Source organism: Chiloscyllium punctatum, chromosome 18 (genome assembly GCF_047496795.1).
Source record: "Chiloscyllium punctatum isolate Juve2018m chromosome 18, sChiPun1.3, whole genome shotgun sequence".
Lineage (NCBI taxonomy): Eukaryota > Metazoa > Chordata > Chondrichthyes > Orectolobiformes > Hemiscylliidae > Chiloscyllium > Chiloscyllium punctatum.
In genome coordinates this window covers 69522252-69545322 of record NC_092756.1, presented here as the reverse complement: position 1 = coordinate 69545322, position 23071 = coordinate 69522252, and the positions used below count along the sequence as shown (strand labels likewise).

Below are 23071 nucleotides of genomic sequence, written 5' to 3'. Positions count from 1 at the left end.
GTGGGGCATGAGTGGGCAGAAACAAGGGGTCTGCCTGGCAGTCCTGTTGTGCATTCTGGGAAGGAGGTGGAAGCGAGCGGTGCAGGATTGGGAGATTATGAGCTTGGAGGCAGTGGCAGGAGGAGATCACTGGATGAATGTGATGGTCTGGCATTCCATGGTGGGGTGATGGTCCAGGACCAGATAGGATAAGTATCTGAGAGCAGGCTTTCAGCCTCTGTCACAGAGAAATCAGTCAGCCAGACAGCAACAGCACCAGCCTATCAGCAGGGTTGATGACAAAGTCAGGGTTGCATCTGAGAGCGCAGACTGCAATTGGATAAGAGGGAGATAGATTAGAATGACTGGGGGGGGTGGTGGGGGGCTGGGGGGCAGGGGGCAGAGAATTGAAACGACCAACGTCATGTCATTAGTTCTTGATAAGCAGGTGGAGTGCAGGTAAAAGGTCCGAGGGAGGGGTCCAGGTAGAGGGAGAGTGTTGGAGGTGGGTGACTGGGTCTGTGGGAAGGAGAGAGGACTCCTGTCCAAAAAAATGAGCACAGGAGCAAGGGCAACAGAAGAAGGTTTCAATGTCATGCTATGCCTGAAATTCATAAAGGTGGGGATGCAGAGGGATAAAACTGAGACCTGTGCACAGTACAGAACGTTCAGCATTGGAAAGCGGTAGGTCAGGAGGGATGGTGAGTACGTAATGGGAGGTGGGGTTAGGAGAAGGGATGGAGTCAAAAGGAAAGGGAGATTCCTGAGAGCTGTGGGTATCTCTGAGTTATTGCATCATGTGTTCCTTAATGCTTGTAAGAGAAAGAAAATGTCTCTTGTTAGAACATTGAATGAGCCAGAGGATGAAGTGGAACTGGGAGGGGGGGGGGGGCGCAGGGCAGCTCTGAGCCAGCAGGAGGCAGTACTGATGGATTGAGAGGTGGAGAGTGTGCATATGGTGACACATGGCACTGTGTGTGGATCACAGGATGTGGTGAGAACAGCTGTCTGAGGAACATTGAGCATCATGGAGATACCTGTGATCCCACTGGATTCAAAAGGTGAAGGAATGAAGATGGGGAGAGTCTGAGCTGGAGGGGTGCGATGTGGCTGTGGAAGAGAGTTTTGGCAATTACGTTATCGAACATCAGCAGCAACAACAAAATTAATGTGTGTGAACAAGACAGAAGATTGAAATGGAAATTTGGTTGTAGAGAGGAGCAGGAGTACATGGAAGAGATGTGGCAGTGAGTTAGACACTTAAAAAAAACCCAAAAGGTCTGTGGATGCTGGAAATCAGAAACGGAAATTGCTGGAAAAATTCAGCAGGTCTGGCAGCATCTGTGGAGAGAATTCAGAGTTAACATTTCATTAATGGTAAGGTCCTGGGGAATGTTGCTGAACAAAGAGACCTTGGAGTGCAGGTTCATTGCTCCTTGAAAGTGGAGTCGCAGGTAGATAGGATAGTGAAGAAAGCGTTTGATATGCTTTCCTTTATTGGTCAGAGTATTGAGTACAGGAGTTGGGAGGTCATGTTGCGGCTGTACAGGATGTTGGTTAGGCCACTTTTGGAATATTGTGTGCAATTCTGTTCTTCCTCCTATCAGAAGGATGTTGTGAAACGTGAAAGGGTTCAGAAAAGATTTACAAGGATGTTGCCAGGGTTGGAGGGTTTGAGCTACAGGGAGAGGCTGAACAGGCTGGGGCTGTTTTCCCTGGAACGTCGGAACATCAGAGGCTGAGGGGGTGACCTTAGAGGTTTATAAAATCATGAGGGGCATGGAGAGGGTAAGTAGACAAGTTATTTTCCCTGGGGTGGGAGAGTCCATATTTAGTGGGCATAGATTTAGAGTGAGAAGGGAAACATTTAAAAGGGGCCTAAGGGGCAACTTTTTCACACAGAGGGTGGTGCGTGTATGGAATGAGCTGTCAAAGGAAGTGGTGGAGGCTGGTACAATTAGAGTATTTAAAAGGCAGCTGGATGGGTCTATGAATAGGAAGGGTTTAGAGGGATATGGGTTGAGAGTGTGGTGCTGGAAAAGCACAGCAAGTCAGGCAACATCCAAGGAGCCGGAATATCAACATTTTGGGCGGGAACCCTTCACCAGGAATCAGGAACGTCGATTCTCCTGCTCCTCAGATGCTGCCTGACCTGCTGTGCTTTTCCAGCACCACACTCTCAACTCTGACCTCCAGCATCTGCAGACCTCACGTACTCCTTAGAGGGATATGGGCCAATTGCTGGCAAATGGGATAAGATTAGCTCAGGATACCTGGTCAGCATGGAGGAGTTGGACCGAAGTGTCTGTTTCCGTGCTGTCCATCTCTATGACCCTTCTTCAGAACTGTCAGTAGCTAGTAAAAGGTGGATATTTATACAGAAATGGGGGAGAGAGGAGAGTAAATGATAGGTGTAATGAAGCCCAAAGAAAGGTCAGTCTGGGGGAATGAATAGCTGCTAATGGGTGCTGTTAGTAGCTGACAATAGATAGTGTGTGGGTAGCAGCCTATATCATAACAGGAAATAAAACTTATGACCTCTCAAGTGATGTCTCCATCTGGGATCGGAATTATTCAAAAATTGCCATCAGCTGGGAACATAACATAACACATCTTGTTTATTCCCTAGAATCATTCCATCCATGCACCACCCTCTGTGTGAAAATGTTGCCTCTCAGGTGACTCACAATTTCCCACTCACAAAGCCATACTGACCATCCCTAATCAGTCCTTGTCTTTCTAAATGCATGTAAGTCCTATCTCTCAGAATCCCCTCCAACAATGCTAAAGTTAATGTAGACAATATGAGTAAGATATCAAACAAATTTTTCACCTCAGTATTTACTGTGGACAAAGACCTGGAAATTGGGGAAATAAATAGTGATGTCTTGCAAAGAGTCCACATTACAGAAGAGGAGCTGCTGGAGGTCTTAAAATGCATAAAAATGAGAAATCTCCAGCCCCTGATCAGGTGAATCCAAGAACATTGTGGGAAGCTAGGGAAGAGATTATGGGTCCCTTTGCAGAGATACTTGTATCATCAACAGTCACAGGTGAGCTGCCAAAGGTGAGTACAATTACAACATTTAAAAGACACTTGGACAGGTACATGGACAGGAAGGGTTTGGAGGATAATGGGCCAAACCCAGGCAAATAGGACCAGTTCAATTAAGGACCTCTGGTTGGCATGGTCATGTTGAACTGAAGGGTCTGTTTCTGTGCTGTATGACTGTGACTGTAGAATCAATATACAAAGGAGTGGATGAGTGGCAATCTTCCAACAATGAAAGAGTGAGCAATATGTTACATAGAAATGTAGGAGCAGGAGGAGACCATTTAGCCCCTCAAACTTATTCCACCATTCTAGATCATCTAACTCCATGCCATTTCCTTGAGTCCTTAGTGGCATCAGTATCTAAGTATCTATCGATCTCGATCTTGAACATTCTCAATGACTGATTTTCTATAGCCTTTGGGGAGAGAATTCCAAAGATGGCCTATTTTTTGAGTGAAGAAATTCCTCCTCCTCTCTGTCTTAAATACTCTGATCCTTATTCTGAAACTGTGCCCCCTGTTCTAGACCTCCCCCAGTCAGGGGGAGAACATCCTTTCTGCTTCCACTCTCTCTCATCCCTTAAGGATTTCCTAAGTTTCAATGAGATCACCTCTCATTCTTCTAAAGCCTAGAGAATACACTCTCTGACTCCTCAGTTTTCCCTGATAGGACAGTCGCGTCAACCCAGTGATAAGTCTGGTTAACCTCCACTGCACTCCATCTATAGAGAGCATATCCATCCAAAACTGCACACAATATTCCAGGCGCAGACTCACCAAAGTCCAGAACCATTGAAGCATGATATCTTTTTTGCTGTACTCAAATCATCTTAGGATAAAGGCCAACAGATCATTTCCCTTACTAATTACTTGCTGCACTTGCACGTTAGCTTTCAGCGATTTCTGAGCAATGACGCCAGACGTCAATACTTTCCAGTCTCTCACCATTTAGAAAATACGCTGTCGTTCAGGCCATCTGATCTAACCTTTATTGGGTCAGCAAGTCCCTGGTGTATCAGTAGGAGATAGTGAGGACTGCAGATGCTGGAGAACAGAGTTGGAAAGTGTGGTGCTGGAAAAGCACAGCAGGTTTGGCAACATCCGAGGAGCAGGAGAGTCGACATTTCAGGCAGAAACCCTTCATTTCTGACGAAGGGCTTATGCTGGAAATATCGACTCGCCTGCTCCTGGGATGTTGTCTGACCTGCTGCACTTTTCCAGTGCCACACTTTTCAACCCCAGTGTGTCATTGTGCAGGAAGAATTCCTGGAACTGGAAACCAGGGTCTGAACGTGGCATCTTAGGGGCATTGACATGGAGAAGCTGGGGGGGGGGGGGGGGGGGGGGGGTTTGTTGGGGGGGAGGGGGGAGGGGGGGGGGATCGTGGTTTAATTAAGGCGCTGAAACTTATACAGGCTTTTGACAGAATAATTTAGATAAACTGTATCCAGAGAAGGGCAGGTCAGAAGCCACGGATTTGAAATTATTGTCCAGAGAAGCAGAGTCGATGAAGAGAATTTTGAGTTGTTGCAATCTGGAATGAGCTGCGAGACAGGTTAGTGGGAGTAGATACAATAATAACTGGGAAGTATGTTTGAGTGAGAGAGCCTTTCAAAGGGCTAGCATAGGCACAGTGAGCTGAATGAACATTTCCTGTTTATATCATTCCTGATTCTGTGAACACAGTGATCTTGCAGGGCTGGGCGCTGTAGCATGTTACTTGGTGTTTGGTGAGGGTGTTCCTGTAGACACATTAACTCACTGATGCTGGGTGCTCTCGGTGTGATTGTGAACCAGGTTTTGATTTGTTTCAGGATTCGGGGATGTGTTTTCTATTATTGGCGTCAGGGAACCACAACCTGCTGCTAGCGAGGCTTTTGTCAAATTTGCAGAAGCTCATCGCAGTATCGAGAAATTTGGCATACGACTGCTGAAAACGGTGAAGCCAGTGAGTTTGTGATCTTTCTCCCACAGCATCACCGTGGAAACAGACTCCCCTCCCCACTGCATCACCATGAAGCCAGGCTCCACCCCACCCCCACTTCATCACCATGGAAACAGACTCCCCTCCCCACTGCATCACCATGAAGCCAGGCTCCACCCCACCCCCACTTCATCACCGTGGAGACAGACTCCACCCCACTCCCACTTCATCACCATGGAGACAGGCTCCCCTTCCCACTGCATCAGTCTCCGTGGTGATACCTGGAGGGGGTAAATGTCTCGATAGTTATATTGGGAGAGGGAGACTGTCTCCATGGTGACACTGAGAAGGACAACCTGTCTCCATAGCGACACACTGGGAATTGGAGCCTGTCACCACAGCAACAGTGGGAGGGGAAGAGCCCAATTCCATTGTTATGCTGCAGGGAGGGTGATATCTCTGTGATGATGCAGTGGAGACAGGCTCCACCCCACCCTACTTCATCACCATGGAGACGGGCTCCCTTTCCTACTTCATCACCATGGAGACAGACTCCCCTTCCCACTGCATCATCACAGAGATATCACCCTCCCTGCAGCATAACAATGGAATTGGGCTCTTCCCCTCCCACTGTTGCTGTGGTGACAGGCTCCAATTCCCAGTGTGTCGCTGTGGAGACAGGTTGTCCTTCTCAGTGTCACCATGGAGACAGTCTCCCTCTCCCAATATAACTATCGAGACATTTACCCCCTCCAGGTATCACCATGGAGACTGACTCCCCTCTCCCAGCATCACCACAGAGACAGGCTCCTCCCCTGAGTGTTACCATACATTCAGGCTCACCCCTCGCAGAATCATCATGGAGACACGTTCCTCCCTGATCCCAGCATCACCATGGAAACAAGTCCCCTGCCTCCCATCATCACCACATAGACAGGCTCCTCCCCCCAATGTTACAATGGGTTCAGCCTCCTCCCTCCCAGCATCACCACGGAGACAGGCTCCTCCCTGATCCCAGCATCACCATGGAGACAGGTCCCCTGCCTCCCAGCAGTACCACAGAGACAGGCTCCTCCCCTCAGTGTTACCATGGATTTAGGCTTCCCCCCTCCCAGTGTTACCATGGAGATAGGCTCCTCCACCAAAGTATTACCATGGATTCAGGCTCCCCCTCCCAGAATGACAACAAGGACATGCTCCACCCCCCCCCCCCCCCCACCCCACCCACCCACACCCCACCCTCCCAGTGTCACCACGGAGATGGGCTCCCTTGATATGGTCCTGGTGGATTTGCTGAGTTACTGGAGATTTTATTTGATGCTATCCTTCCATGTTCTCTGTGACACCCACTGCATTGCCATCCATGAGCATGCAATTGTTTAATCCCCTGAAGAATAATGTTCATTTGTTATCGAATGTTTTCTCCCACTGATTCATCACTGTTTTCTGTATTTGTAGATGCTGAGTGACCTGAACACTTACCTCAACAAAGCCATTCCTGACACCAAACTCACCATCAAAAAATACCTCGATGTTAAGTTTGAATATTTGGTACGTAGTCTGATCTCTTCCTTCAGTCGTCACCATTATTCTGACCTTAGGTGACCCAATCCCACCCAGTTGATCCATACCTCGATGCTAACTCCAACCCAACTAAGTCTCTCCTACGATATAACTAAGAGATTGACACTATTCGTACAAACAGTGGCCAGGCCCTTAGCAGTCTGCTCTTCTGGCTCTGCTGATATTTCCTGACCTCAGTTTTGAAATATATTTGTGTTGGACCTTAGAAAACAAGCCTGTGGAAATAATGATGGGGAGCCAGGAAATGGCAGAGGAGTTGTATAAATATTTTGCATTATTCTTCACAGTAGAGGACATTAATAGCATTCCATAAATACCGTATATACTTGTGCATAGGTGGAATTTTGAAGATGTTTTTTTAAAATCTGAAGTTAGGAGGTAACTTATACATGAGGTATTGTTTTCAAGAGGATGCATATTTATCTATAAAACAGATAAAGTGGGAAATTTACCTTCCCAGCAGCCCCCGGTTCTGGAACATTCGGGCTGCGGTGAACCGTGGGTAACTGAAACCCGTAATGGAGCAGTACGGCCAGCAGACAGGAAAACCAGAGCAGAATGCAACGGGCAGGCACACTGACTCATAAATGTTAATCTATGACTGTGAAGAACTAGGGTCAACTCATACACGAGATATATGGAAACTATAAGATTTTTTGGCCAAAATATGGGATGGCATACACAAGATCGACCGCCACACAAATATATACGGTAATAAATAATGAATCAAAGGCCCAAAGAGGAAAGGAAATAAACACAATAACTAGCATTTGAGACAAAGGACTTGGGAAACTAATAGGACTAAAGATAGATGGACCTGATGGATTGCATCCTAGGATATTAAAAGAACATTTGACAAGGTTCCCCATGGGAGACTGGTTAGCAAGGTTAGATCTCATGGAATACAAGGAGAACTAACTATTTGGATACAGAACTGGCTTAAAGGTAGAAGACAGAGGGTAGTGATGGAGGGTTGTTTTTCAGACAGGAGGCCTGTGACCAGTGGAGTGCCACAAGGATCGGTGCTGTGTCCTCTGCTTTTCATCATTTATATAAATGATTTGGATGTGAGCATAAGAGGTACAGTTAGTAAGTTTGCAGATGACACCAAAATTGGAGGTGTAGTGGACAGCGAAGAGGGTTCCCTCAGATTACAACAGGATCTTGACCAGATGGGCCAATGGGCTGAGAAGTGGCAGATGGAGTTTAATTCAGATAAATGCGAGGTGCTGCATTTTGGGAAAGCAAATCTTAGCAGGACTTATACAGATAATGGTAAGGTCCTAAGGAGTGTTGCTGAACAAAGAGACCTTGGAGTGAAGGTTCATAACTCCTTGAAAATGGAGTCGCAGGTAAATAGGATAGTGAAGAAGGTGTTTGGCACGCTTTCCTTTATTGGTCAGAGTATTGAGTACAGGAGTTGGGAGGTCATGTTGCGGCTGTTCAGGACATTGGTTAGGCCAGTGTTGGAATATTGCGTGCACCTCTGGTCTCCTTCCTATCGGAAAGATGTTGTGAAATTTGAAAGGGTTCACAAAAGATTTACAAGGATGTTGCCAGGGTTGGAGGATTTGATCTGTAGAGAGAGGCTGAGCAGGCTGGGGCTGTTTCCCCTGGAGCGTGGGAGGCTGAGGGGTTACTTTATAGAGGTTTACAAAATTATGAGGGGCATGGATAGGATAAATAGACAAAGTCTTTTCCCTGGGTTTGGGGAGTCCAGATCTAGAGGGCATAGGTTTAGGGTGAGAGGGGAAGTATATTAAAGAGACCTAAGGGGCAACTTTTTCACGCAGAGTACCAATGTGTATGGAATGAGCTGCCAGAGGATGTGTTGGAGGTTGGTACAGTTACAACATTTAAGAGGCATTTGGATGGGTATATGAATAGGAAGGGTTTGGAGGGATATGGGCCGGGTGCTGGCAGATGGGACTAGATTGGGTTGGGATATCTGGTTGGCATGGACTGGTTGGACCGAAGGGTCTGTTTCCGTGCTGTACACCTCTATGACTGGAAAATTGCCAATGTAACACCCTTATTCAAGAAGGGAAACTGACAAAATCCAGCTAACTATAGGCCAGTTACCTTAACGTCTGTCATTGGGAAAAAGTTCCAATCTATTGTAATGGGATGCAATAATAGATACTTAGACATACATAATCAAACAGAGGCAACAAATCTTCATGAAGGGGAAATCATGCCTCACAAGTTAATTACAATTCTTCAAGCTGGTAAGAAGCAGGGTAAAGAAAGGGGACGCTGTAGATTGAATACATTTGAATTTCTAAAACACACTTGATAGGGTATCTTGAGATAAGGCAATGTAATAACTGCCCATGGTGTTGGAGGGGAGTTTATTCGCAGGGATAGAGGATTAGCTCATTAATGGATGATAGAGGGTTGGGATAAGGGGGCTATTTTCACAATGACAAACTGTCACTAGTGACGTGACATTGATCAGTGCTGAGGCTATTATTACTTACAATATGTATTGATGACCTAGATGAGGCAAGTGGATGAACTATAGCCAAGTTCACAAGGCAAGGGATGCGGAACACACCAAATTTCTGCAGAGGGCTGTAGACAAATTATGTGAATGGGCAAAAACTCGGCAGAAGGAATATAATGTGGGAAAAAGTGATATTATGCATTTTGGCAGGATTAGTTAGTCATAGAGATGTATACCACCGGACTCAGACCCTTCAGTTCAACTCATCCATGCTAACCAGATATTCTAAACTAATCTGGTCCCATTTGCCAGCACTTGGCCCATATCCCTCTAAACCCTTTCTATTCATATACCCATTCAGATGCTTTTCAAATGTTGTAATTGTACCAGCTTCCACTACTTCCTCTGGCAGCCTATTCCATACACATACCACCCTCTGTGAAAAAGTTGCCCCTTGGAGGTCCCTTTTAAATCTTTCCCCTCTCACCTTAAACCTATGCCCTTTAGTTGTGGACTCCTCTACCCCAAGGAAAGACCTTGTCTATTTAGCCTATCCATGCACCTCATGATTACTTACAGTGTGGAAGCAGCCCCTTCGGCCCAACAAGTCCACACCGACCCTCCGAAGAGCAACCCACCCGGATCCATTCCCCTACATTTACTCCTTCACCTAACATTACGGGCAATTTAGCATGGCCAATTCACCTAACCTGCATATTTTTGGACTGTGTGAGGAAACCCATGCAGACACAGGGAGAATGTGCAAACTCCACACAGACAGTTGCCTGAGGTGGGAATTGAACCCAGGTCTCTGGCGCTGTGAGGCAGCAGTGCTAACCATTGTGCCACCCCAATGATTTTATAAACCTCTAAGAGGTCATTCCTCAGCCTCCGATGCTCTAGGGAAAACAGCCCCAGCCTAATTATTTAAATGGAGAGAGACTGCAGAAAGTTACAGAGTAGAGGGATTTGGGAATTGTCTTGCCTGAATCACGAAAAGCTAACTTCCAAATTTACCAGGAAATAGAGAAGGCAAATGGAATGTTGGCCTTTATTTCAGAGGGAATGGAGTAAAGTAAGGAGGTCTTGTGAAAACTATGTAAGACACTAGTCAGACCACAGCTGAAATATAGTGAACAGTTTTATTAACTTTGTCTGAGGAAAGATATACTGACATTTGAGGCAGTCCAGATGAGGTTCTCTGGGATGACACTGTCTACGGAGGGACTCGAGGAGAAATTAATTTGATTGGGCCTGTACTCACTGGAATTTAGAAAACTGAGAATCAACTTTTTTGATACAGAAAAGGGGCTGACAGGGTGGATAAGGAGGGAGTGCCGCACTGTCGGAGGGTCAGTGCTGAGGGAGTGCCGCACTGTCGGAGGGTCAGTGCTGAGGGAGTGCCGCACTGTCGGAGGGTCAGTGCTGAGGGAGTGCCGCACTGTCGGAGGGTCAGTGCTGAGGGAGTGCCGCACTGTCGGAGGGTCAGTACTGAGGGAGTGCTGCTCTGTTGGAGTTACCACGTTTTGAATGAACATTTGAACCTTAAATTTCCATCCTGTCTGCTTTCCCAGGTAGATGTACAAAACTCCAGGAAGAGTGGGGACGTCTCCCCAATTTCTCGAAACAACCATTAACTTCACAATCACAATCACTGCAATGGATATATGATTCTCCTAAAACACTGACTGCATTTGTAAATGCTGTAAAGTGCAGTGGAAAGTCTGGAGTTGGGTGTTGATCACTTTGAGAATTTGGAGATAAAGTCTGGGAATCAGGCACTTCAGTTAAATGGGAGGGGTACAGGTGTAGATGGGAGAGGATGGGAATTAACTGGGAGGGGTTGGATATAAAAGGGAGGAGATGGAGTTATAAATGGGAGAGACGTGGGCATAAAATGGCAGGGGATTGGAATTAAATGGGAGGGATGTGGATTTGAAGGGAATGGATTGTGGGTTTAAATGGGAGGGATGTGGACAAAATGGGAGGGGATGAGGCTCAAATGCGGGAGTAGGGACTCATATAGGAGGGGATGGCGATATAAGTGGGAGAGATGTGGCTATGATTAGGAGGGATGGAGATATAAATGGGAGGTGTTGCAGGTATGAGGAAGGAATCGCTGCTTTCCCTGACTCAGTCTCCCTTTTTCCTTGCAGTCATATTGCTTGAAGGTGAAAGAGATGGATGATGAAGAATACAGCTGCATAGTGAGTGACCCCAGCCCACTCTCTCTGAGCGCTGCCTGAAGCTGTTGTGAGTGGCTGCTGTTATAGTGGCCGCTGATTTGTACACAGCTGATCGGGACTCGATACAACACTGACAGGGGCTGAGGTTGTGTGTTCACCCCAGCTGGGTGCACAGGACGCTCCAGTCCTGAGGCAACTCCAGGATGGGGTTTGGGCACTCTCGGGGGAATTGGGAGAGTGATCTTGTTCGATCGTTGTGGAACAATCTCTGATACTGAAGCTTGTGGATTCAGTATCCTCCCTCCTCCCATGTTGTGACCTGATGTTGTGCTGCTGTGGTCCAGTGAGTGGTTGTGGTGTATTGCAGTCTCTGTTTCTCTGTTTAAGTTCTTTCTCTCCCTCCCATCTCCCCTGCTCATTGTCGTGGCCAGGCTCTGCAGGAGCCTCTGTACCGAGTTGGCACAGGGAACTACGAATACCGCTTAATCCTCCGCTGTCGTCAGGAGGCCCGAGCACGTTTCGCCAAAATGAGGAAGGACGTTTTGGAGAAAATTGAACTTTTGGACCAAAAACATGGTTAGTTTTAACTTAGTTAACGTGTACAGCTTGTTCAATGATCAGTCCTCCTGAGCCTGGACGTGTCAGGATCAGGCCAGTGATAGCATGGGGTCAGAGGTTGCTTGGAGAGAGGTCAGGGGTTGGCGGGGTAGGGTCAGGGGTTGGTGGGATGGGGTCAGGCGTTGGTGGGAGAGGGTCAGGGTTGGCAGAATGGGGTCAGGAGATGATGGGAGACGGTCACGGGTTGGTGGGAGCAGGTCAGGGGTTGGTGGGGTGGGGTCAGGGGTTGGTGGGGTGGAGTCAGGGGTTTGTGGGAGAGGGTCAGAGGTTGGCAGGGGTCGGGTTGGTTGAGTGGGGTCAGGGGTTGGGAGACGGTCAGGGGTTGGGACGAGAGGATCAGGGGTTGGTGGGAGTGGGTTCAGGGGTTGGTGGGAGCGGGTCAGTAGTTGGCAGGGTGGGGTCAGGGGTTGGTGGGAGAGGGTCAGGGGTTGGCAGGGTGGGGTCAGGGGTTGGTGGGAGCGGGTCAGGGGTTGGCAGGGTGGGGTCAGGGGTTGGTGGGAGCGGGTCAGTAGTTGGTGGGGTCAGGGGTTGGTGGGAGAGGGTCAGAGGTTGGCAGGGTGGGTTCAGGGGTTGGTGGGGTGGGTTCAGGGGTTGGTGGGAGAGGTTCAGGGGTTGGTGGGGAAGGGTCAGGGGTTGGTGGGGTGGGGTAAGGGGTTGGTGGGAGAGGGTCAGGGCTTGGCGGGGTAGGGTCAGGAGTTGGCAGTGTGGGATCAGGGGTTGGTGGGAGAGGGTCAGGGGTTGGCAGGGTGGGGTCAGGCGTTGGTGGGAGAGGGTCAAGTTTGGCAGGGTGGGTTTAGGGGTTGGTGGGAGAGGGTCAGGGGTTGGCAGGGTGGGGTCGGGTTGGTGGGAGAGGGTCAAGTTTGGCAGGTTGGGTTCAGGGGTTGGTGGGAGAGGGTCAGGGTTGGCAGGGTGCCGTCAGCGGTTGTTGGGGTGGAGTCCGGGGTTGAAAGGGTGGGGTCTGGGGTTGGTGGGAGAGGGTCAGAATTGGTGGGGTGGGGTCAGGGGTTAGTGGGAGAGGGTCGGGGTTGGCGGGGTGGGGTCAGGGGTTGGTGAGTGAGGGTCAGAATTGGTGGGGTGGGTTCAGGATTGGCAGAGTGGGGTCGGGGGTTGGTGGGGGAAGGGCAGGATTGGCGGGTGGGGTCAGCTGTAGCGGAGTGGTCTCTGCGTGTTCTGAGGTAATACTGGTGGTGACTGAGTTGGTTCAGGGGGTTAAGGGGTTTGGGTGGTACAGCCTTTGGGTGGGTTGGAGGCAATAGGGACAGGTTGGGCGTTAATGGAGATGGGTCAGGAGCGATGGTGTGGGGTCAGGGGTTAATGGAGTTGAGTCAGTGCGTGCTGGGCTGGGGAAGGGACTGTCCTCATGCCCTTTACTGTGGATATCAAGTGTGCTTTGGGATGTCCTGACACCATGAACAGCGCTATGTAAATGCAAACCTTAAGAACAAAGGAGGAGGAGCTAGGCCTTCTGTTCCTTCAAAACCTGCTGCACCACTCAATAAGATCACAGTTGAGTTGGTGGTGGCCTTGCATTTTTCTGTCTGCCCCCTCCCCACTCCAACTGTTAACTCTCTCTATCAATGATGTACCTCAGCCCGCCTAGAGCCCATTCAATGAGCCAGCCTTCACCACCTCCTGTGAAAGAGAATTCCATAGTCAATTAGACAAACTGCAGTGACAGTGGGACCTTCAGAAGTGACTTATTGAACAATGAGGAAGGTTAGATTAAGATAACAGAAAGCAGAGAGACAAAGCAACTGTCTGTGTGGAGTTTGCACATTCTCCCTGTGTCTGCGTGGGTTTCCTCCGGGTGCTCCGGTTTCCTCCCACAGCCCAAAGATGTGCAGGTCAGGGAGGATTGGCCATGCTAAATTGCCCCTAGTGTCCAGAGATGTTTTGGTTAGGTGGCTTAGCCGTGGAGAATACAGGGATAGAGTAGAAAGGTGGGTTTGGGTGGGATGTTCTTCGGAGGGTTGGTGTGGACTCAGTTGGCTGAATGGCCTGCTTCAGCACTGTAGCCTCCACAGATTCCGCATTGTCCACTGACTGAAGTAGGCCTTGCCAAAGGGAATTTGATATGCCTCTGACGAGAAATAGGAGGAGGGGGAACAGGTTGCTCTGGCAGTGTGCTCACATGGAGATGAAGGCTGCATAGCTGCCTCCTGTGCTGGATCTGTTCCACAATCCTGTGAAACTGTCTGTCTTTTATTAGGCCAGTACTCACACTGGTCTGGAGTCAAAGCTAGGCAGTATACTAACTGGGCAATGGAAGGGAAAGAGAACAACCAGGGAACAGTAACATTAACTTAATTAGTTTCAATTTACAATTGAATCAGTGGAATGGTCAAAGTGAACGGAACTACTGAAAGAAGCCCCTCTCAGTGAAGTAACTTGGGGGACTGGAGCAGAGACTGTCCATGAACAAGGGGAAGCCTTCAATCTGGAGGCAGCTCTCACAAATGGCAATAGCTTCTCCAGAAACTATGAGTTCATGTTCTCTGCTCAAAGAGAGGTCCAATCCAGAGCTCCTCATCCTCTATCCTGGACACAAGAGAGGGATAACTCCCGAACCCCCCCTCAGCTAAACCTGAGATTGAACTGTGTGCATTGCCACTCTGGCCTCCTGAGGAATCCATGTTGCTGTTGCATGTTGCAACCTGGAGTTCTGGTTCATGATGACAGAGACCGCAGTTTCTTTGACCAAGAGTCTCTCCCGGTCTCCAGTTTGCTGTTGGTGTGCGCTGGAAAGATTTACAAGTGATAGTCAGACTACTTGTCCAAGTTGTGATATGGAACTTGGAACTCAGAGCATCTGACCCAGAGGCAAGAATACTGACCTCTGTGCTACCAGACTAATTCCCCTTCAAAAACAAGAGCAGTTAAAATGAGGATTAATAAAACAAATTTGGGGTTTCTAGTGCGAAGGAAACTTCATAGTCTCACTCCAATCTCACTCCTGACTATCCCTCCCTTTTCATATACCCCTTTAACCCCCAGACTCCAAACCCATCCTACACTACCCTCCCTTCAGTCTCCCATCTATACATGGCACGCACTAATTTAGGGAAGGAACAAGACAGTATACACACAAAAAGGGATAGGGCCAGAGGTGTGGTAGACAAAGAATGCGATTGAACAAGTCGGGAGAATTATGGACAAGTTTGCTAAATGTTGGTGGGATGAAAGATGATGGAACCTTTACTCAAAGGCAGAGGGACTGCATTTCTAATGTACAGTGCAGATTTCAAAAGGGAAAGCCAGGCTTGACCACACTAAATCAAATTCTTTGAAGAGCTCCCATTCACTTGAATCTAGATCTTCAGCTCTGAAGATCAAAGGCTAACAGATATTATGAGTTGTTTGTGAGGATCTCTCACAAAATTAGGATAGGGCCAAGATTATTTTGAGGAAATACTGATGTGGTGAGCTGCCTTCTTGACCTGGTACAATCCATGTACTGTGGGTTAACCCCAGAATGTCCTTGGGGACAGAGTTCAAGGATTTTGGCCCAGTGACAGTGAAGGAATGGCAACATACTGCCTGGTCTGGCGGGTTTGAGGGGGAGACTGAATAGGCTGGGCCTTCCTTTCCTGGAGCGTCGGAGGCTGAGGGGTGACCTTATAGAGGTTTATAAAACCACAAGAGGCATGGATAGGGTGAGTAGCTACGGTCATTTTCCCAAAACTAGAGGACATAGGTTTAAGGTGAGAGGAGAAAGATGTTAAAAAGACCTGAGGGGCAACTTTTTTACACAGAGGATGGTTCATATGTGGAATGAACTGCCAGAGGAAGTAGTAGATGCAGGTGCAGTTACAACATTTAAAAGACATTTGGACAGGTATATGAATAGGAAAGTTTTAGAGGGATATGGGCTAAATGCAGGCAAGTAGGACTAGTTTAGAGCCATCAAGATGTACAGCATGGAAACAGACCCTTCAGTCCAACCCGTCCATGCCAACCAGAATCCCAACCCAATCTAGTCCCACCTGCCAGCACCCGGCCCATATCCCTCCAAACCCTTCCTATTCATATACTCATCCAAATGCCTCTTAAATGTTGCAATTGTACCAGCCTCCACCACTTCCTCTGGCAGTTCATTCCATACACGTACCACCTTCTGTGTGTGAAACAGTTGCCCCTTAGGTCTCTTTTGTATCTTTCCCCTCTCACCCTAAACCTATGCCCTCTAGTTCTGGACTCCCCGACAATAGATGTTGTCAATTTATCCTATCCATGCCCGTCATGATTTTATAAATGTCTATAAGGTCACCCCCTCAGCCTCCGATGCTCCAGGGAAAACAGCCCCAGCCTGTTCAGCCTCTCCCTATAGCTCAAATCCTCCGACCCTGGCAACATCCTTGTAAATCTTTTCTGAACACGTTCAAGTTTCACAAACATCTATTTGATAGGAAGGAGACTAGAATTGCACGCAGTATTCCAACAGTGGTCTAACCAATGTCCTATACAGCTGCAACATGACCTTCCAACTACTGTACTCGCTACTCTGACCAATAAAGGAAAGCATACCAAACGCCTTCTTCACTATCCTATCTACTCCACTTTCAAGGAGCAATGAACCTGCACTCCAAGATCACTTTGTTCAGCAACACTCCCGAGGACCTTACCATTAAGTGTATAAGTCCTGATAAGATTTGCTTTCCCAAAATGCAGCATCTTGCATTTATCTGAATTAAACTCCATCTGCCACTTCTCAGCCCATTGGCCCAGATACTGTTGTAATCTGAGGTAACCCTCTTCGCTGTCCACTACCCCTCCAATTTTGTTGAGTTTGGGAAACTTGGCATGGATGAGTTGGACCGAAGGGTCTGTTTCTGTGCTGTGTGACTCTAAGACTCTAGCAATGGTACAACGGTAGTTTAATAGATTGAATATATTTTGATTTTCCAAAATGCCCTCATATCATAGAATTAACTTATGGCCAGAACATGTGGAATCAAGGAATAGCTCGGAATAGTGAGCTGGCTTAACAGAAAACAGAGTAGGTTTAAGGCTTAAACCGATGTTCCACAAAGATCAAGTAAAAGTAAAATACTGCAGATGCTGGAAATCTGAAATAAAAACAAAATGTTGGAAAAAACTCAGCAGGTCGGACTGCATCTGTGGAGAGAGAACCAGAGTTCACATTTTGAGCCCAGTGACCCTTCTTCCAAATTTCATATTCCTCTAGAAATATTAACTGTGTTCCTCTCTCCACACCTGCTGAGTTTCTCAAGCGCTTTTTGATTTATTCCATGTAAAGTCAGTTCAGTTTACAGCCCCCTGTCATAACCCCCATATCCCACTCCTCCTACCATTGTCTGTTCCATTCTCATTGTGTCCTGTCACCATACCTTGAGCTGACTCTGGTCTGTTCTAATTCTCAGTTCAGGACATCGTGTTCCAGCTCCAGCGCTTTGTCTCTGCAATGTCCAAATACTACGATGAATGTTACGCTGTCTTAAAAGATGCTGATGTATTTCCCATTGAGGTGGATTTGACGAAAACAATGTTGAACTACAGTCCCAAGGATATTTATACCGACGCAGAGGAAGAGGATGAGAAGGAGAATGAGGAAAATGGAGAAAAATTATTTGATGATGAATAGAACTTATTTTCCTGTCTGGACAGAAAATTGAATCCCTTTACACAATCAAAGCTGAAATGTGCTGTGTATAGTTTGAGTGATGAACTGTTTTATTTATGTCTCAAATGGATCCCCATTAGATCCTTACACTAAATACAAATGTTTTATGGGCACGCACTTTATTCACACCTGACTTTGTTTTAATGTGTCCTGTTCAGTGTGTCCTTTGTGTCCTGAGTCTCTAGGCATGAGGGATGTGCAGTTCTGTGCCTATATGAAGCTAACATTAGTGACAACCCTTCATTTCATGTTAACCTAGTCACCAAGGGACTTGAGTTTTTGACTCGGGCGTTCCCCCACCTCAACAAGCATCACTCACGAGGTCCTGAGGTTTTCTTTATTCTCTTGTGGGATGTGGGTGTCATTGGCTGGGCCAGCATTTATTGCTCATGCCCTTGAGAAGCTGGGGTAGAGAGCTGCTTTCCTGAAAATCTGCAGGCCATGTGCTGGACGTAGACCCACAATTCCAGGATTTTGACTGGAAGGAACAGCAATATATTTCCAAATCAGAATGGTGATTGGAGGGGAACATGCAGGTGTTCCCATGTACCTACTGCCCTTGTCCTTCTAGACAGAAGTTGACATGGGTTTGGAAGGTGCTGTCTAAGGATCTTTACTGAATTTCTGCAGTGCATCTCAAAGAGAGTACACGCTGCTGCTGCTGTGCGTCAGTGGTGGAGGGAGTGGGTGTTTGTGGATGTGGTGCCAATCAAGTGGGCTGCTTTGTCCTCATTTGTCCTTGTGTTTTAAGCAGAGTTATAAATTATCTGATGATAGGCATTCGGGTCACAGCTGTGAAATTCCTTATTTTGCATTGAGAAAGCGAGGGTTGTCCCAGTGACCTTCAGATGGGCAGACCACAAAGATCAGCGCTGGGACCTCAGCTATTGGCTGACTGCGAAGTATCCAAATTCACTGATGTTCCAAAGCTGGGTGAAGAAATTCAGTTGTGAAGAGAGTGCAACCAATCTGCAATAGTGAAGGGTTAAGGTGGGCTGAATGTCCTCCTCTGCCGTTTATGAGTCTCGGAGAGTGAATGGTGAAGGTGGCAGGAATGTTTTTTTTTAAAATGATGAGAAGCTACTCTGGCCAGTGCTCAGAGAGAGAAGTTCAGAAGGCAAATGGTATGATGGTTCTTTGTAAAAGGGCTTTGGATTAAGAAAAAGAAAAGCTTGCACAGCTGGAGCGTGCTCTGATGGGAGCACGTTTGGAGATATCCATTTATTTGTATATTTTGACCTGTATGTTATCTGTCGAAGGTCAGTCAGGATCCTGTTGAACGGCCTGTTTTCTGCTCCTCCTTGCTATGCTTTTGTTGCTTCCATTTAACACCTTTCTGAGCAGCAGGGTGACGTACAACTTTCTGAATTGAGAGGACTTGAGAGGTCATAAGGCACCTGTACCTTTAAAAAGCTTGCATCAATACCATCTGGGCATTTTCACTCCTTAGTTTCTTCATTAGTCAATAATTGGTAGGACAGAGCTGGTAGGTCACTGGAAAAGGTCAGATTTTATTGATGCTTTCCTCCTTGTGCTCATCAGGACATATTGCAAGAATCCCAATTCGAGTAGGAGGCCAATATTTTTATTGCAAGAAAGGTAAGTGCTGATTCATTGGCAAGTGGATTTTGGTTAAGGCATATCCGTGGCAAATGCAGATTTTAAGTGGACGGCCAAGAAGTTGTGTGCAAGGAATTATGCAGATATCCAACTTAGTGTTGTCTGTTGGATTTGCCATGTAGCACGCTTGCAAGTACAGGATGATGCATGTATTAATACACATGGCTCTGTTCCTTGCAGACAGCAAAATATGCACATACAGTACCTGGTTCAACTGGACAAAATAGGTGTCAGCTGTTCACTGGTTCTTTTTTCAGGGCATTGCCCTGACCAATCAGAGTTGACCTGCCTGCTTTCAAATTTAAACAAAGCCTGGCAGTTAACTGTCAATCGGAGGTAGACAGGTAGGAAGTTGGAAGAACACAGCAAGTCAGACTGCATCAGGAGGTGGAGAAAAGTCAACATTTCAGGTGTAACCTTTCTCTCTAACTCAGCTAACTGTCAATTAGCATTAATGGGTACATTCTCCATGGCGATATCTCTGACACTGAGTCCACGTGCCACCCAGGCAGCATTTGCTTCCCTTGCTAAATCTAGGCTGGTTTTCCTCTTGAATTGGTGTTCTTGCAAAATGTTTTGACAAGTGCAAGACAACAAGCTTTGACCAAGTGTGCCTTTTTTCAACAATACTCAGGTTCTACAATCGTGATAATTTGCTGATGGTTGTTGTGATGAGTCCGTGTCCCTGATTCACCACTCTCTGTGGGTTGTGATGGTCTGTCCTGGTACCCACACCCTTGACTGCAACATGATCACAAGTCATTGTCTAATGTCTAAGTGTTTGCTTGGTTTCATTGCCAACTCCACAACTGAGAGTTTTTAAGGATTGACCTTGATCACCATCTTATATTTTTGGATCATTACGAATGTTTCTGTGTTGATTTTGATAGCCCTTGCACATTTCTTTTACATGTTTCTTCCTTCTTGTAGCTCATGCCAACATTCCCTGTGAGCTGTGGGGTGGAGTTGCATGGTAATCTGAATAGGCCACGTGGGTCTTATACTCTTACAGGATTGCACACTGAAAGAAAGAGTCGTTTACAACGACAGGACCTCTGGCTTTTACTGTCGGTTTTGTTACATTCTCACTTTATTCGGGTCTGTGCTGTTTTGCTGTTGGGGGGATTCTGTGCTTCATCTTTCAGCTTCATGTTGGTCCTGTCCCTTTTTAATTGTCCAGAGCTGTTTTATTTTTGTGGTAAGTAGAAATCTTGCCTCTTTGGGGTATGAACAGGTTTGGTAAAACATTAAATGCTTTATTGAATGTTTTTCATTAATCTCCTGTCTTTTTATCTGTGAATGGATTTGCACCGTTCAATGTGGACAGTATCTGCCTCTTCCCATTGAAGTTGCCCTTCCCTAAATTCCAAGTCTTGGCTGTTTCATCATTTCTCCCTTTCAAGCATATTGTGCTCAGTCATATTTGGGATTCTATTGGGTAAATATTCACGAGGTACTAACCTGTTCACTCATTCGTAAATCTGATATATGTACAAGAGTAGCTGTTCACTCCTTCAAGTCTACTCCACCATTCATAATCATACAATAAGACACCATTCACTTGCCTGGATGGGTGCAGCTCCAACAACACTCAAGAAGTTTGACACCATCCAGGACAAAGCAGCCCGCATGATTGGACCACATCCACAACCATCCACTCGCTCCACCACCAATGCTCAGTAACAGCAGTCTGTTCTATCTACAAGATGCACTGCAGAAATTCACCAAAACTCTTCAGACAGCACATTCCAACTCCTGACCACTTCCATCCACAAGGACAAGGGCCGAAGATACATGAGAACACCACCACGTGCAAGTTCCCCGTCAAATGTCTCACCACCCTGACTTGGAAATATATCACCGTTCCTCCGCTGCTATTGGGTCAGAATCCTGGAATGGCCTCCACAAGGGTATGTCAACTCAAAGTGGGTGGACTGCAGCGGTTCAAGAAGGCAGCTCACCCCCACTTTCTCAAGGGTAAGGGATGGGCACTGGCTAGTCACTGACACTCTCAGCCCATGAATGAGGAAGAAAAGAGATCATGGCTGATCTGATTTTAACTTCAATTCTACATTTTTGTATATCCTTGATAATCTTTCACCCTTTTCATCATCAAGAATGTATCTATGTCCATCTTCATATTTAAAGAATGCTACTTTGGAATTACCTTGCTCAAAGATGCACAGTCTTTAAATATTTTCACACACAAACCACTCACTGTAGAAAAATTGCCCCTCGTGTTTTTAAATCTTTCTTCTCTCACCTTAAAAATATGTCCCTGGTCTTGAAATACCCCATCCTAGAGAATAGACACCTGTCCCCATTCACCTTATCTATGCTTAGCATGATTGGTAAACCTCTATAAGGTCACCCCTCAAACTCCCCAGCTCCAGTGAAAAAAAGTCACAGCCTCTCTCCATTACTCAAACCTCCAATTCCCAGCAACATTCCGGTAAATCTCTTCTGAATCGTCTCCAGTTTAATAATGTCCTTCTTATAACAGGGTGACCAGAATTCAGTATTTCAGAAGAGGCCTCACCAATGTCCTGTGCAACCTCAACATGACATTCCAACTCCTGTATTCAAAGCCTGAGCAATAAAGACAAGCATTCTAAATGCATTCTTAACTACCCTGTCTGTTTGTGATGCAAAATTATGTACCTGAACCCCTAGGTCTCTCTATATCTTGGTGTCTGCATACACGTCCTGTTACTGTCTTTTGATTTCTTAACTCTTATCGGTGAAGTTTCCACTGACGACTCTTATCTTGTTATAGAAGTGATTTCACCTTTAATCATTCTGGCTGTGCCTCACTCTTGACCAGATTCGTGTTCCTTGCCATCGATATTCAAATCTGACGTACTCAGTTGCAAGTTTAACATGTTACGCCATGCTCTCAAATTGTGTCTTTAATTCATTCCATCCATACCTTATAGTCTGCGATTGTACAGAGAATACCCTAGCCCCTTTGAACTCCATTTCAATTTAGCCCCTTTTTGTTTTCCCTACTCTTCCTCACCTTTGATAGCTTGAATTATCCTTAAAGGGCTTTGCATGTGAATTATTCCGTTAGAAATGGGTGATTTACTGGTGGTGGTTAGTAGAATTTTGAAAAAATGCCATGGTTGATTTGGTCATGGGGAGAAAAACATTCAGTTGTGTGTAAGAATTCTTCTAGATATGAAAAGATAAAATACCTGGAGGTCTTGTGCCGTGGCAATGACCCTATCTCTCAGCCAGGAGGCCTGAATTCAAGTCCTATCTGCATCAGAGGTTATTAAAAGTATTTATGAATGGGTTGTTTAGAAAATATTTAAAGAATGCCCTTTTTCCGGGTGCAACTGTATGCAAATACTATCTCTCCCACCAGAGCAACCTACCCATTGACCACTTACAAACCTGACCTTGTGACAGTCGTCCTATCTATCCTTCCCATCCAGATCCTGATCCCAGTCCTGGTGTCGCCCATCCCAATGGTCCTTTCCATCCCAGTGCTGGCAAAGTGAAGTGGAATCCCTGTTTCCCACATGACTCCTTCACTGCCACATCATCCTTGATTTGTTCATCCCTAAACCAATTTACTTTCCTCACTGGACTGCCATGTGAGATCTTGTCAAAACCTTGACCAAAGTCCATGTAGACTACATCCACTGCACTGTCATCATCAACACACCTCTAGTCATCACTTAAAAAAAAACTCCACCAAACCCATAGGAGATGATTTTCCCTTGACAAAACCTTACTGACTATCCTTGGTTAATAATTGCCTCTCTAAATGGTAATAAATTCTGTCCCTCGGATTTTTCAAATACTTTGCTCACCATTGAGTTTGGATCCCCTAGTCTCAACTAATAATGTCTTTGGTATCCTTCCTCTGTAAGATGTTGTCTAATCACTCTGGCTTATCTAGCCATTTCTAATAAGCTCCTGTCAGTCAGTCTGGAAGGTGGAGAGGAATTTTACCGGGTTTGACGAGTTGCTGGTGAGGATAAGGGATGGTTATCACTCAGAAGTGGTTT

General features: G+C 46.5%; 1 protein-coding gene across 3 annotated transcripts in view; it reads left to right on the top strand.

Moving 5' to 3' along the window:
* The window catches only part of pick1 (protein interacting with prkca 1), a 37504-nt gene extending 17184 nt beyond the window's left edge, over positions 1-20320 (top strand). For all 3 annotated transcript variants that reach the window (XM_072588423.1, XM_072588421.1, XM_072588422.1), the window contains 5 exons: positions 4848-4981; positions 6416-6508; positions 11144-11194; positions 11605-11749; positions 17173-20320. In XM_072588423.1, the coding sequence (XP_072444524.1) occupies positions 4848-4981; positions 6416-6508; positions 11144-11194; positions 11605-11749; positions 17173-17393 (644 nt within the window). In that variant the 3' untranslated portion in view covers positions 17394-20320. The remainder of the gene's footprint in view (positions 1-4847; positions 4982-6415; positions 6509-11143; positions 11195-11604; positions 11750-17172) is intronic.
* Positions 20321-23071: the final 2751 nt, after the last annotated feature.